Here is a 17245-nt window from a genome sequence, read left to right on the forward strand (position 1 = left end):
AAAAGCTTGCAAACTATTTTAACTCTATATCGTAATTGCAATGCTTTTTCTATTGTTGTTTCGAAGAAAGCATGTAATGCGAAAAAGCTGCTGGTGACGCTATAAGGACACGGGATTGGGATCCAGTTTAGGGCGGGATAGGCTTAATTAAATAAAACGTACAGATTCCCAAGCAAAGCTGTTTTAACGTAACATCTGCCTGTAAATTGTCTTGTATAATCTTGGACCTGTATCTCTGGCGTTCATAGTTGAGATCAAGTAGCAATACAACCATGATCATTCAAATTATCTTCATTTGCGCGCCCAAATCATGTCGTTATTTTTGATAGTGGATCCGTGCTTCTCCTTTGTTGGCCTAGCTCTGTTTGTGCTCTTAAACCCACATTTTATTTAACTCTAGCTATTTGTTCAGAAAGAATGATGAAAGGGAAACCAACTGTGTAGCCCGCAATTTTTATTATAAACTGTAGCATAACACAAACATACAAGTAAACACATAACACATCCCCCCAAAAAAGAGATTTCTGTGAACAACACAAAGTGCTTACAATTAAATAATCTGCACTAACTCAGGATACTGAATGTGAGGTGCAAATGTTTTACAATTTTAACCCTTGGGGTTTTACTTAGGTGTTTTCAAGAGCCACCGACGATTTAACCCGCAATGGGGAATAAATCTAACCACGTTATATACAGGTCACGCGCAGGATCTTTATGAAAACAAAACTATTTGAACGGGTCTGTTCCATTACTATACACTGGACTGGGAAAACCAAGTATACAATACTTATATGTGACTCGTTATTTGATGACTCGTATTCATCAAGTACATTTTAAGAGACAATAGAGGTTGCAGATAATTCTGAAAGGCTTGCATTATAAGATCATTTGTAGGCTGTTAGATCTACCAAGGTCTCCAGACTTTGGCATCGGTGATCAGTGGCACAGGCTGAGGTTGAATGAGAATCGCAGCGTTGCTTTTGTCGGGGTTTACGTTTCTTGCGCAACTAGATTTCAAATTCAGAAGTTTTTGCTGGATTTGTGACATCATTCTAGAGCTCTGTGCACAGCAGTTCTGGCAGGCTGGTGTCTTGGGCATCATCGAGCGCTGGATGAACTCGTTGACGCGATGGCGGGTTTCTGTGTCGAAGTTGGTTTGCGGGAGGCGAGCTGACGCGCGCTGTAGGCAGGTTGTGTACCCCTCTTTAAAACTAACGGCGCCATCTGTAAACAAAAAAATGCATACAGTTTAGTATATTGCTTTAACGCTATTTTACGACCACAAAATGCGTCGAAATGGGAAATATAGCCTATCTGAATCAAAAACTGACCTTTAGACGGAGCGGATTGGATATCAGTCAGGAATCGAACTGTCATCTCCAAAACATCAGCTTTCTCCAGTTTTGAATAACGGCAGTTCTGAAATCGAGAATAGGCAACGGTAAGAAAAAACGAAACGCATTTCAATTTGAAGACAGACTATCCGAATATAATTTAGCATATGGGGGAAAAAACTTACATCTTTGCCTGTGAGCGGGAGAATGAGCGCTTTTAACCGGTTGAGGCTCTCATTGATGCGCGCTCGTCGTTTCTTCTCCAGTAAGGGTTTTAAGTTTTTTCTTAGTTCGTTTGCATCCTTTCTCATGGCCACGGTGCGGGGCGCATAAGGCAGAGCAGATACAGCAGTGGCGTTAGGAGTCATGTTGAGGTTGCTGTGGGAAGATCGTCTGTGCTGGATCGAAGGTCCGCGCGGGGTTTATATTCCTGACCGGCGCGTCATGGGAACGCCCCCACGCCTCAGACAACTCCTCTGGCCAAATAACTTTAGACTGTAGAACAAAAGGACGCGTCTGTAGTGTGTATAAATTATATTCCACTCTTAATCTCATTTTAAAAATCAATATATAAACCGACATATTGGTTTATATCCGATATTCTGTAATTTAATATTTGCTCTTTCCCCATCATGTTAGTATAGCCTATTTAGACTCAGAAATTTTGACATATATTATATATTTAAACTTAGTTAATTTATATTTATTATTATTTGACTAATTTAACTAAACAACATATGTTAATGCATCTTTTATAGCATCCAAATCTACTTTTCTTTTTCTTTTTTTCTTCTTTTCTTTTTTACTGTTGAACAGACTAAAAGCCTGAAAACTGTTTTGGAACAACTTACATCTATTATTTAACGCTATATCTTAATGGCAATACTTTTTCTATTGTTCTTTCATATAGATGCTTGCGAAGAAAACATGTTAATGAGAAGAAGAGGGATGCTGGTGACGCGTAAGGACACGGGATTTGGATCAAGTTTAGGGCGGGATAGGCATTCATAATTTAAATAAAACAGACAGATTCCCAAGCCACGCCGTTTTAACATAACATCTGTCTGTAAATTGTGATGAACAATAGTTTTCTTTCTCTCTCTCTCTTATGATGACGTGGGTCTTACACCTGTATATCTGGCGTTCACATAGGGAGGGGTTTAGCGCACGCGTCCCCCAGCAGGCCACCAAGTTGCAATGCAAACCAATATAATCACTACATTCAACAAACAATGGTTTAACGTATATTGCTTGTCTTCACAAATATTATTCCACATGAATGTGTTTGTTTTACATAATAGGACGTTGACTATACAAAAATCAATGTAGGCACAATGTAAGCTGCAGTGTCGCGTACGCACGTCTGTTGTGTGTTATACGTTTTGTTAGGCTGTTGTTAATGCATGAAAACTAAAAATATGTTTGACCCATGGCAGTTTGTCAAATATTTTCAGCTAGGGGGCCTTGGAGCCCCATGGGATCCACGCGTCCAGCACGCGTCATGTAGAGGTCTCCAGATGGCCTCCCCTAAACCAACCCCCCCCCCCCCCCCCCCCCCCTTTAATGATGGTGTAACTTGTGCCCCTCATCTTTCCTTAAGGTCCTAGTTTTTTTTTTTTTTTTTTTTTTTTTTTTGAAGCATTTTTGGCGTCGTTGACCCATCTGCATGCGCCACGTCAATGGTTTTGAATTACGAATCCTCAAACAAAAGAGAAGCGTTATTCGTTTGTTTTGCGCGCAGACATGTAGCTGTTTGTGAATATGAAAAGCGCCATTTATAGAATAGGCTATTCCTTCTGTTTGAGACGCGCCTTGTTGCAGAAATGTAGGCTATACCAGATATAGCAATTGTATTATATGCAAATTGATGCAGAACTTCAAAATACTACATTTAAAGGAAAACGAAACGGGTAATGCAAAACCTACCTAAAATGTCTTACTTAAGCAATATGCAGTTTCATTTGTGACTTTTGTTTTATTTTAGTTATTGTTTTATTGGCTTTACGCGAGTACTATGTGTTTGTAATAATAAAATGAACACAAGGGAGCGTCAGAGTTGCGATGTCGCTTTTGGTAATCAGTAGGCTACGTGCCCTGCACGCGTCCCGTTCCCCCAAGGGTCCTTTATTTAGGGAGCATGTCAGCCAATGTTTCACTTAAAATGCGTTCAGTTACAACTCTTTTTGTTCCTGTTTGTATTCTAGCGTGGGTGCCCCATCTGTGGCATCAGCATAGCGTACACTCACACAGAGACCTTTTGTCTAAACTCATTCCAGTACGTGGGAACAAGGTAGTTTTAAGGAGCAAAATCCAGTAAGATGAGCTGCACAAGATGCACAAAACCCTAGTCGAAAACCCGTAGAATATACGAGTGGGGGAGGTTAATAATGACAGTTAACGGCATTTAGCATGTTACTTTTCACTATAATGTTCTTTGTTAGTCGGTCTGTCTGTGTCAGATCGTCTGCCATATTTCTAAAGATAAATGCTCACTGAAATATTGTGTTGCCATATTCAAAATAATATCTACCTATGCCGTTAACATTTGAATGCTGATTTTATATGTTTACTCCTTAGAGTATTCTGTGGTTGCTCTATATCAATTCTACATAGCCTTTACTAATACTATAGGCCCTACTTATTATTCTGTAGGGACACATACAGACATACAGTGTATGTGGACACTTCTAATAAACAGTTTTCAGAATTCTAGTTTTTCTTTGAGGACAAATCTTAATGCTATACCCAACCAACAAGTTCTCACTCACAACAAGCGTCCATGTGTGATAATTTGTGAGTGAGAACTTGTTGCAATACCATAGAGTGACATTCTAGGAAATTGTGCTCTTTCAACTTTCATTGTATAGTTAATAGACTTTTATTAAAAGCATTATGCTTTTTTACTTTTTTCCAATTGTCCTTTTCCGGGTTTTCACTGTAAATTATATAATTCATAGATTTACTTGCAAAAAATAGCCTACTTTGACGCTATTTTACAGTAAAATGACATGTGCAACATGACATCATGACTTTGCGTAAACATATACGCCACTTTCTAAAGCCCAATGGCGTGTTATCTGTCAACACATTCTCACACCCAACTCGTCACATATGGACGCTTGACCCGGACCCCTTGTCGTCTCTTTTCAACGAACTGGGCGTACCTTTATCGTCAATTTTCGACGTGCAGGGTAGTCCGATAGACTTCTATAGAACTCTGAACTGGAGCCTGTGGCGTTGAAATTTGACGTATTGGGTAAGCACACCGCAGCCCGTTGTCTGCGGAATGTGTTGCATCTGTACGCATTTTGAGCTATCCGCGTGTAAGTCAACGCCGTGTGATTCCGCGTGTATGTCTACGCCGTGTGATTCCGCGTGAATGTAAATGGATTTATAAACATACTAAATTATGTTTTTTTTTTGAAAATGTAAAAATGCAGAATGTTTCTTGTGATGGGTAGGTTTAGGGGCAGGATGTGTGTGTGTGATGGGTAGGTTTAGGGGTAGGGGCAGTGTAGGGGGATATAATGAAACGGCGTTGATAAACACGCTAAAAATCGATTATGCGACTTGATAGTACGCCAAAATGGCATAGCGAATTGGTGTGTCATACATACGGTATGGTAAACCAATTTAGCAGTTTTTCACTTTGGTATGGTAATTTACAACTAACAAATTAGGTCACTGTTTGTTAAACAATTAACAATTAACACAGTGTGATCTGAATTCTTTTTATTTGTCGTAAACATATTTACATTAATTTCATACAAATTACAACTCATATGTATAATTTTCTCAAAACATTTTCACAATATAGTTCACACAGCCACCCAAGACTTTAATACACTGCTCAAAAAATTACGGAAACACTTAATCATCACAGTATAACACCAATTAGACAGTCAATTAAACTTCAGGGATATCCATCTGTCCAGTTATGAAGCACAAGTGATTTTGAATCAGTTTCAACTGCTTTGGTACAAATGAAAGTGACAACAGGTGCACTGGAGAGGCAACAGCAAGACAACCCCGAAAAAACCTATGGTGGCCATATACAATTTTCTCCCTATTTCTCCCTGACTGATTTGTCTTTAGTTTTGTGTTTTCTTAGGGTCCTTGTCTGTAGCATGAGGCACCTGCAACCCAATCAGGTTGCACAGGCAGTCCTGCTCCTTCATGGCATATCCATACGTGCCATCGCAAACAGGTTTGGTGTGTCGCCCAGCATGGTTTTAAGAGCCGGGAGGAGATAGAAGACAGGCTGTTACACGAGGAGAGCTGGACAGGGACATAGAAGGGCAACAACCCAGCAGCATGGTATCTGCTCCTTTGTGCGAGGAGGAACCATAGACCGTAAAAAAATATGGACGACGCGACTTCATTGACTTCCGCTGACCAGAGTTGAAGCTTTCGTAGGCCCGCACACGGCACTGACATCTTGGGACCGAGTCTGCGCAGTAGCGATCTCGGGACCGGAGTTGCGCAGTAGAGAGCAGGAAGTAGAGGCGCACAATTATCAAAAGCCCGCCCACACTCTCACAGATGCAAAACAATTAATTGTGTTGGTGTGAAATAAACAGTTATAGAAATGTAGAATTTAAAGCTAAAGCTCCAATCTCCTCCCCAAAATCCTGAAAAAAGTCTGTTAGTGCCTCATTGACAACTTCACCTAGAGAAGCCGTCGATCTCAGCTGTCAATCATGACGTCACCCCCCCCCCCCCCCCCGTTTTTATAGTATCAAATAATGAACTAAAAATAAACTTATTTAAAAAACGAACACTTGAAATTAAATCATCGTAATAAAAACTGCCTAAAATGACAGAAACCATCTTTAGGAAACAATTATTTGAAGTGTAATTGAATTGTTTAGTGTGTCTCGCATCCATTCTAATACATGGAGGGGTGGGGTTTAGGAGCTATACTGGGACCAGCCACCGGGGGGCGATCGAGGCGCGGAAGCTTCAGTTTCTTACAGGAGTGGTGCAGGCTTGGGAGGAACCAAGGGGGTAGCCCAGCCCCCGGAAAACGTACCACCCATAGGCGCGCCCATTGCTAACCAAGCCATCACCTGTTGTTAGCATCCCATTGACTCCCATTCATTTTGGCCTCACTTTGAAAGTGAATATCTTTACATCTGAGGCGTTTAAAGACTCCATTCATCCATTGTTTATTTCTAAACAAACACGAAAATGTATAAAAGGCTCCATTACCTTGTATCTTACACTATGTTTTTGTAAAATATAGGCTTACGATTGCGTCATAACCACGCGACTGTGTCACGCTGTTGAGCAAATTACCGTATAGACCCGAGGAGAAGCTCGTAGGCAATCTTTTACTGTCTATGAGGCAATCGGGGGAACGTGGAGGCATAAACGCAGATAGAGATGTTGCAGATCCTGCTTCATTCATCAAAAGTTGCTACTGCTCACCCTCTCTGTCTCTGCAAGATTCGGTGATTCAGATTTTACGTTGCACAACTACTAGAAGACTTGCCACTGTCGGACAGGCTGATCACGTCACATCTACGTCGTCAAGCTCAGTCTGAGGCTGCGCAGTACGCTCAGCCATCATGAAGTGAGTGCTTCTACCTGACTTAAAATCTCCCCGTTGAAGTCTATGGAGTCGCTCTGTCCATTTCTTTTACTGTCTATGGGAGGAACAGGATGAGCATTGCCAAAGCCCTATGACCCCCAGCAGGCTACTGGTGTGCATGTTTCTGATCAAACTGTCAGAAGCAGACTTGACACTGATCCCCCAGGACACCATCCGCCATCTCATCAGGATCATGCCCAGACGTTGTTGTGAGTGCATACAGGCACGTGGGGGACATACACACTACTGACTTACATTATGAGTTGCTGTGATGTACTTCATGCAAGTTGGATCAGCCTGTAACTTGGTATGATTTTGAATCCAGCCCTCATTGTGTTGATGAATTTGGTTTCCACTTCCATTGACTGTTGTAAAGAATGTAAGAATGTAATTATATAAATAAAGATTTTCTAAATGAATATTTCATTCATTGAGATCCAATGTGTGATTTAAGTGTTCCCTTGATTTTTTTGAGCAGTGTATATCAGGGAAAACAATTGCAGCTCTTTTTATTGGTTTTACAAATCACAAACGTTTATGTAACATTTTACAAAAACATCAACAAAAAAAAACTCTGGAATGCTGATGAGAGGGAGAGGATGAGTGGAATAGGTTGAAAGAGAAGAGGAGGAGAGGGGATAGGAAAAATAGAAGGAGAGAAGTAGCAGGAAAATAGATGGGTAGAGTAGAAGGCATTGTAGAAAGAGTATAAGGAGAAACTGTAAGAAAACGTAAGAAGACATGGTCAGAGGGGAAGCGGACAGTAGGATGGAAGAGGAAGGAAACAGAAGAGATAGACAAATTTCAAATTAATAAAAGTCATTCTTAAATGACCATGTAATAAATCATGGCCTTTCCTTGAGTGAAGCTGGGAAATTGATCCAGTGTGTTACTATGGCATTTCGCTTCTATATTTATGAGTATCTTGTAGAAGACTCTGTCAAGACTGAATTAGCTGCCTATTGGCTGCCTGTGCCTATTAAATTTAGACATTTTAAAACATTGATGACTACATATAAAGCCCTGAATGTTTTAGCTCCTCAGTACTTGAGCATGCTCGCAGTAGTCCATCATCATGGTCATTGCGGTCTCAGAATTCTGGCCAGTTGATATACCTAGAAAATTCAAATCAACTGCAGATGGCAGATCTTTTATTATTTAGCGATCTCAAACTCTGGAATATAATTCCTAGCATTGTCCAGGAGGCAGACACACTCTGTAAATTTAAATCTAGATTAAATACCTGTTAAAATATCTGTTAATCTGGCAGACAAATAACACACCACATTTCTATATTTCAAACCCTGTAAGGGATTGTTAGGATGCATTAATTAGACTGGTCAACAGGAATCAGGAACACTTCCCATAACACTCGCACCTGTTACAAAGAAAGAGGAATGGCATCTATGCTTAAATTGGTCTGTCTGTCTTATCCTTATCCCAAGGTTACCATAGTCAGCTAGATCCGGTCTGTATCCAGACCAGATGGTGGACCTGCATTAAGGAACGTCACAACGCATTCCTTAAAATGCCAGCAAATGAAATGCTTTTCAAAATGTTATGTTTTCAGGCCCCGAAAACGTTGTTATTGTGTAAATGAACAGCCAAAACGCAAAACGGTGGCAGTTTTTTAGTAAACAAAAAGTGTCCAACTAAGCAAGCCAAAAGGCAACACTGGCCATGGACTCGGACTCCATCGATGATAGAAATTAAGAAAAAAACCTTGGGAGAAGCCGAGCTCAGTTGGGGGACAGTTCTCCTCTGGCCAGACGAATTAACATTTTGTGGTTTAATTCCAGGCTGCATCAAAAGTCAGATTGTGGATTGATATCATTCAGAATATTTAATCCAGTTTCTTCTGCTTGAAGATCGGGGTACATCATGCCGGCATATGGAGGGAGTTGAAGATTTCTTCAGATTTGAAAATGGAGTTTTCGTTTCAAAACACTCTCCGTCCACACTAGCGTTTTGAAAGAAATTTCTCATCCACACTGAAACGTCAGTACACGCCATATTCAACTTACTGCGCATGCGTTAAACCTCCTAAAAGCTCACTGAGATGATGCAGACATAAAGTTATGCAGATAAAGTTATCACACAATTATTCTGGCATGATCATTTTATTTCACAAAAATCTCACCATTCACTGATGCGTCCAGGTCACACTCGGTCAACCATTATTATGTTTGGTCTAAAACGCAACTCCACTCGTGTTTTGCTGCAGGACAGCAAATGCAAGTACATTTTCTGTCATCCTTGCAGGACTGTGATAAGTGTGCAAAGTAACATATTGTGTGAAAGTGAATAGCACATAACTCTGGCACAATAGCAGTATAAACATACATATCTATTGGTACAATATGCGTCACATGACTAAACATATGTCATCGTTTTCAAACACCTCCGTCTTCACAGTCCACACTACGATGTGAAGACGGCGTTTTCAAATTTATCCGCTTTGGAGAGCTTTTTCAAAAAGCTACGTTTTCGTTGACTTAAAACACTGTCTCAGCGTGGACGGAAGGCCAAAACGATGAGAGAAAGATGCGTTTTCAAATGAAAACTTCCTGTTTTGTGCTAAATAGTAAAAGGATCTACCACCTGCACTCAAATTTGATATTCTAGTTATCGACTGGACAGAATTTTGAGATTGCAATTAATGTGAAGGACAATTATGCAATAAGAGCTGAGTAGCTAAACCATTCAGGGCTTTTTAAGTGATCAACAAGATTTTAAAATGTATGCAATGTTTAATAGGGATCCAATGCACTGGTGACAGAACTGTGCTACTATGGACATATTTCCTGTTTCTAGTAAAAACGATAGCTGCTACATTTTGGACCAGCTGGAGTTTTTTTTATTTTATTATTAATAGTAAGCCTGCGGGGTAACCACCCAGTAAAGCATTACAATAATGTAGCCATGAAGTCATGAATGTATTTCACATTGAGCATATGTTGTTATTTTGAGATATTTTTCAGATGGAAAATGTGGTCTTACAAATCCTAGAAATGTGGCTTTCGAAAGAAAGATTGCTATCAAAGAGCACACCCAGGTTCCTTACTGACAACAAAGACTTGACAGAGCAGACATTAAGTGTTAGACAGTATTCTAAGTTATTATGTGCAAATGTTTTTGGTCCAATAAATAAAACCTTTCTTCAGAATTTAGTAGTTACTGGTCATCCAATTTTTATATCAACTATGCATTCCGTTAGTTTTGTGAATTGGTATGTTTTGTCAGGCCACAAAGAATAGAGTATAATCAGCACAACAGTGAAAACAAACACCATGTTTCCTAATAATATCTCCCAAGCAGGGTGGGAAGCAACGGTCCTACTACTGAGCCTTGCGGTACTCCCTACCGATCTTGTGATCGAAATGATACCTCTTCATTTACTGCTACAAACTGATGACAGTCAGATAAGTATGATTTTAACCATGCCAATGTGATACCCCTGTTGCCAACATACTTTTTAGAGCCTATTCAAAATAGTTTTGTGGTCAATAGTGTAAAATGCAGCGCTAAGGTCCAGTAACACTAATAAGAGATGCAACCATGATTGGATAAGCAAGTAATTTGTAACTCTGATGAGAGCAGTTTCAGTATTATGATACAGTGATGTTTTCTTCTAAAAGAGTTGAAAAGTAAGCAGTTTTTAAAGCCTTTCTGTGCACACTACAGCAACAAAACTCTGCTTAGTGCTGCTGGCAATGCTATAATGCCTCCATATTGGGGTGTGTCTGTAGCGAGTGTGTTTAATCTATGTTTTTTTTAGCAATATAATCATCAGAGATGCATGCAATTACATCTGGAAATAGGCAAGCTTTGTTTCCGAATGCCCCAAGTAAAGATATCCATTTGTCAATTTTATTAACTTTTGTAAACCCTGCTAGTATAATCAAAATGAATGCATCTAAACTGCAATATTTAACATATATATAACACAAAGCATCCAATGTGTAAACAATATGATTTACATACTAAATCCAGCATAAACTCCAGCACAACCTGCATATTTTTAAAAGCTCAAGACAAACGTCACTATCTGAACCTCACAGCGATTGGCTGCCGACCACATTTCACTTGATATTTGCATAAAGGCGCTCCATTTAAACACATTGCTAGGGTTGCTAGTAGTGGGACTTGTGCAATGTAAGCAATGATGTACACCTGGGCCGCAGTCAAGTACCAACTCTATGACTATGTGCCATATTTCTGTCTAGAGAGAAGAGTGGCACCACCCCAGGAGGGATGAAGACCATGTCTTGTTGACAGGTCAGGTCTGCTCCAAAACTTGTCCAATGAAACCCTATTTTATTCTGTGGACACCACTTACATCCAGCAATTGAGTGATTATGAGGGTCTGCTATCTCGTCAGCACAGTAAGGAGGGAGAGGGCCAGAGCAGTTTATGTATCATACTTGCAAGTTCACACACCTAGGCTATTTAATGTTATTTTTAGTGATCTCTGACTGATGAAGTCAGACATCCCTAGCACAAATAACAATCTAGAGTATTCACGTTTAGCATTAGCTAGCACTTTAAAATTAGCTCTGATATCAGGCGCTCTGGCTCTGGGTAAACATTTGACTATGGTGCTAACTGACTTTGACTATGGTGCCCAGTTAGGGCTCTTTTAACAGGTTTCTTGGTGTGTGTGGTGAGTGGGGAGAACCTGTTTATTGTTTTAATAAAAATTGAATAGTTTTTTACTGCGATTATGCCGTCTCACAGTCACCCATATTTTCCCTGCTGCAAGGGGTCTGCAACCGATGTTGTGCCAAATTCTGACCCACGCCAGATTATTACCCCCTGAGTACCCAGTATAGGTAGGTGTAGGATTAGGTGTGGGGGTGGAGTAAGGATTAGGCAACCAGGTGGCGGCCTCAACGAGGTGGGTAAAAATTTGGAAGGTAGTTAAAATTAGGCACAACACTGGAGCAATGTACGGGGCTCATAAACAGGGACTGTTTAAGATGGAGCACAAGAGAGAAAAGAGACGGTAAGCACAGACGACAAGTTAACAGGCTAGCGAAATGCTAAAGTGTTTTGCGAGCGATAGCAAATAGGCCCCTATATGTTATTTTGAAAGGGCTGACCATGTCTGCATGTGTTGAAGATTTGCTTATGTTTTTCCAAGCCTAAAATTGCGACCTCCACATACCAATTTCAGGAGCAATTTCAAGTTACGAAGAGACAGAGTATTCATTTTCAAAAGCGTTTCTTCATATTAATACATAATATAATGATAATTAATTATATCTTTATAAGGATGGTGAACATTTGTCTAAATTAGTAATTTATGCTTTCATTCTTTTTACAGAGTGTTTAAAACAATTAGCTGTTACATATGAGTTTGTATAAGAAAGTTCTCAATATAAATACTTCGCCAGTCCTACATGCTTAAGATAAACCTTTTTCCATGTTTTTGAGTATTAGGAGGTTGTGTGATGTATTTGCAAATTCAACCCTCCTCAATAGGTGCGTTTACATGGAGCACTGTAATCGGTTTAAAAGTCCAATCCGAATAAAAATACTCCATATAAACACCTCAATCGGAATAAAAATGGCCAAAGCGAATGAAATTGTAATCGGTTTGGGAGGGGTGGGATAAACCTTTTCATGAACCGATCAAACGAAAAATTCCACCATGTAAACGATCTGATCCGATTACTTTGAGTGCACGTCTTTCTGTGACGTGATATACAGCGCGCACCTCCTCAACTGAAGAGCGCGCGCCGCGCTCACACCAGTCTAATGTTGACAAGAAAGGAAAGTTCATTTTTCTGAGGTATTAAACTTTTTATTTCGTGTTATGAACATGATGTTGGAATTATGACACAGACATAGCCTGGCTACAGCATCTCATCTTGACAGCGTTTGTCCGAGGCTTCAACTGCGCCTGACAGAATACATTTTTTTCTGAGGTGATTCTTACACTTTACGACAAATAATAAATAGCTTTTATAAAACTCTACAAGTCCTGGTGGCCGTTGAGAGCTGCCATTTCAACGGGGAACATTCAAGCTGCTCTCTGTTTCTCGTTAGTTAAGTTAGCTATAAAAAAAAATTGAATCAACAACTGCTTCAAATTGGTTAAGTAACATTACCCACAGTCTACTTTAATTACTTTGTGATTATGGTATCTTTCCTTAATCATCTGAAATATATATGTTTAGTACTACTAGTAATGATGCTGACCACGTCTTTAATGCTTCATTCATGTTTCACCGTATATCCTATGTTTTTATTAATAATTTGAGTGCATTTTATTGTTAATTTTGTGTTTTTCAAAATAAATGAATTGAATAAATTTTTGATTCCGCATTCATCATTCACAGCTGTTGAAATAGCCATTGTAGAGGACATAAATTAGGTTAAACTACTGCATGTCCGCCCACAGAAAAATAAATGAATATAAAAATTACCAACACAGAACTATTGATCCACGATACGTAACGAATCTGAGGCGGCAGACAAACTGTGTGCGCATGTCACAAAATGATTCCTACTGAAAGTCAGCACATGTAAACACCAGATCGGTTTAGATAACGTCTCATGTAAACAGTCCACCGAATCTTTCAATCAGAATGATTTTAATCGGAATGACAAAAAAGTGCGCATGTAAACGTGGCTATTGCTTGTGACATGGTGCTGTATACTGGGACTAGACATCCTTACCAAAATTGTCTGAACTATGAACTCATTGTTCTCTTTCATTCAACCCAAGCATTTCAGTAAGACAACCCCCTCTCTCAAGAGGATTAGCAGCTATTTGCCATATACAACAATAATGCCCCCCAAAGTTAAAATAGTTTAAAGATAGTTAAAAGAACACAGGAGTAAACAACGCATTACACATAGACAATAACCGACTGAACTGAACAGGGAGTATGCAGGAGATAATAAATTAACTAAAAAACAAACAGCTGATAATTGGGTATAAAAGGAGCATCCACCAAAGGCTCAGTCTTTACAAGCAAAGATGGGTCATGGCTCACCACTTTGTGCCAAATTCCATGAGAGAATTATCAAACAATTCAAAATTAGAATTTCTTAGTGCAAGATTACAATGGATTCTTTCTAGGGATCGACCGATATGGATTATTTTAGTGCCGATGCCGATACCGATATTTTTTCATCAGCCTTAGCCGATGACCGATACGGGCTGCCGATTTTCTGGAGCCGATATTTGGAGACGATACTGCTTTTGCTCCCTCAATTAACATCATAAAAATGACACAATGATCATGATGATAACAATTTAAAATTTAAAAAAGGAACATTTATTGAACTAAAAAAAACTATTTTTAACAAATAGTAAAAACAGGTGAGGTAGAACAAGAAAAAAAAGAGTTCAGTGGTGAAACTAAATTCTGAGAATAAATATTTAAGCATAAATAAAATAATTACACTATTGCGCACAGTATCAACAAGCAAGCATCATAATAAAGTGCACACTGACTGTACTATACTTAAAACTTATACTTTTAAAACTATTTACAACCTAGTCATTTAATGCTTAGGTGCACTTAACTTAATCTCTTGAAAAAAATATTGGCGAACGCAGCAGCCTTGTATCGGCCGATGCCGATACATGTAAAAATCGCAAATATCGGCCCGATATATCGGCCGGCCGATAGCACAACCCCAAGATTGACTGGGGACACAACACAGTCACAGTGTGGAGTAATCAGTGCTATGCCTCTTGTCTTGTGTCTGCCCGTTCGTCTGTGTCTAGTTCTGTGTTTCAGGAGGAGACGATGGATTTATCAAACGTGCCGGAGGAGTATGTCGACCTGAAGGAGGTGTTCAGTAAGTCCCGGGCTGCTTCTCTTCCTCCTCATCGTCCCTATGACTGTGCAATAGATCTCCTTCCAGGCAAGTCTCCGCCTAAGGGCAAGTTATACTCACTTTCTACTCCTGAGAGGGAGGCCATGGAGAAATACATTTCTGATTCTCTAGCTTCTGAGTTCATCCGCCCTTCCTCTTCTCCAGCGGGGGCGGGGTTCTTTTTCGTGGGTAAGAAGGATGGTTCTCTGCGACCTTGCATTGATTACCGAGGGTTGAATAACATCACGGTAAAGAATACTTATCCTTTGCCGTTGATGTCTTCAGCCTTTGAGAGGTTACAGGGAGCATCCATATTCACGAAATTGTACTTACGCAATGCTTATCATTTGGTGCGCATAAGGGAGGGGGATGAATGGAAGACTGCTTTTAATACCCCCAGGGGCCATTTTGAATACTTAGCCATGCCCTTTGGGCTGTCTAACTCCCCAGCAGTCTTCCAAGCACTAGTCAATGACGTGCTGGGAGATATGGTTGACCAGTTAATTTATGTCTACCTGGATGACATATATATATTTTTTTCTTCTTCTCTCCAGGAATATGTCCAGCACGTCAGACTAGTGTTACAGAGGTTGTTAGAGAATGGGCTTTTTGTCAAGGCGGAGAAGTGCTCGTTTCACGCACAGTCTGTTCCATTTTTAGGGTATATCATCTCATCCGAGGGAATGCGCATGGACCCTGACAAAGTTAAGGCTGTGATAGATTGGCCAAGCCCAGATTTCCGTAAGGCCCTACAGAGGTTTCTGGGGTTTGCCAATTTCTATTGGCATTTCAATCGCAATTTCAGCCAACTAGCCGCGCCTCTGACTGCGTTGACCTCACCCAGAACGGCGTTCAGGTGGTCTGGTGCAGCCGAGACTGCATTTACCAAACTTAAGAGCTGCTTCGTTTAAGCTCCCATTCTTGTCACCCCTGATCCTTTACGTCAGTTCGTGGTAGAGGTGGACGCGTCAGAGGTGGGGGTAGGAGCCGTTCTCTCCCAGCACTCTTCCTCGGATGACAAGATGCATCCTTGCGCGTTTTTTTCTCACCGTCTGTCAACAGCCGAACGCAATTATGACATTGGTAACAGAGAGTTGTTGGCTGTAAAGCTTGCATTGGAGGAGTGGCGCCATTGGCTAGAGGGGTCGGGGGTACCTTTCATCGTGTGGACCGATCATAAGAATCTGGAGTACATCAGATCTGCCAAAAGACTCAACTCTAGGCAGGCTCGGTGGTCTCTTTTTTTCGGACGTTTTGATTTTTCTCTTTCGTACCGCCCGGGTTCTAAAAACATCAAACCCGATGCTTTATCGCGCGTTTTTGATCGCTCCGAACGCCCGTCTACTTCCGAGTGCAATTTACCAGAGAGACTTAGAGTTTCCACACTCACATGGGAGGTCAAATCGAAGGTTAAATCAGCCTTAGAAGGGGTAATGCCTCCGCGCGGTGGACCACCGAGTCGATTATTTTATTATAGGGATAGTCGATTATAGGGAGTTCGGTCTGACGTGGTACAATGGGGTCACTGTTCCAATGTAGCTTTTCACCCAGGGGTTAATAGAACCAAATTTTTGGTGAAGAAACGATTCTGGTGGCCTGGGATGGCTCGTGACATCCGAGATTTTGTTTTGGCTTGTTCAGTCTGTGCCATGGGTAAGACATCTAACCGCCCTCCCGATGGGCTCCTTCAACCGTTGTCGATCCCTTTGAGACCCTGGTCCCACATTGCGCTAGATTTTATTACCGCCCTCCCACCCTCCCAGGGCAAGACGGTCGTTTTAACCATCGTGGACCGGTTCTTGAAGATGGTTCATTTTATTCCCTTGCCTAAATTACCCTCTACCATTTACCCTCTACCCTCTGTCTGGCCTGTCATTTTCTCAAAGGCAGAGAGAGACAGCCAGAACTCGGGTTTACACCGATCAACATTTCTATCCACTTGGGGACAATATTCAGGCTAGGGGAACTCATATTAATGTTGAAAAACCTCATAAAATGAAAATTTCATGCCATGGGACCTTTAAGGCATCGTCTCCTTCCCTGTGACAGCTCCATTGTTCTCCTTCCCCGCGTGGAAGCCCGCGCTGCGGCTTCTTCCCCCGGGGTGGAGGACCCGATGCGTGAGCTATCTAATTCTGAGGAATTGGATGGGCTCCGTATCGAGGCTCGCCTTTTCTAATGCAGATTTCAACCTCGCGTTGCCGAGGCGGCGCGCAGGTTTGGGTCTGTTATTAGAGTTATACAACGTGACACGGTGAGAAGGGATACTGTGGGTGCGAGGCATGCAGTCAGCTCCTGAGGGGGCGGGCTGTTTTTCATTCAGAAATATCTCAACGCGTACTGCCGTGCGCCTTTCGGGTGTTTCTGCCTCGCGCCTGTTTGGCTTTTTTCTCGAGGGATGAAAGCCAGTTGTATTACGGCTTGAACCACGTTGCTGAGGCAACGTGTGGTTTATGAGTTAGTTTAAATACAATAAAACAGT

The 17245-nt window shown here is 40.9% G+C and overlaps 1 protein-coding gene across 1 annotated transcript; it reads right to left on the reverse strand.

Annotated features, from left to right (window-relative positions):
* Positions 1-904: 904 nt before the first annotated feature.
* hes2.2 (hes family bHLH transcription factor 2, tandem duplicate 2) lies at positions 905-1702 on the reverse strand (the record flags this gene model as incomplete). The annotated part of the gene is made up of 3 exons (XM_079827428.1): positions 905-1224; positions 1332-1419; positions 1520-1702. The coding sequence occupies 3 exons, from the start codon at positions 1700-1702 to the stop codon at positions 905-907; spliced, it is 591 nt and encodes a 196-aa protein (XP_079683554.1).
* Positions 1703-17245: the final 15543 nt, after the last annotated feature.

This window comes from Gobio gobio (genome assembly GCF_949357685.1).
Source record: "Gobio gobio genome assembly, chromosome: 10".
Taxonomy (NCBI): Eukaryota; Metazoa; Chordata; class Actinopteri; order Cypriniformes; family Gobionidae; genus Gobio; species Gobio gobio.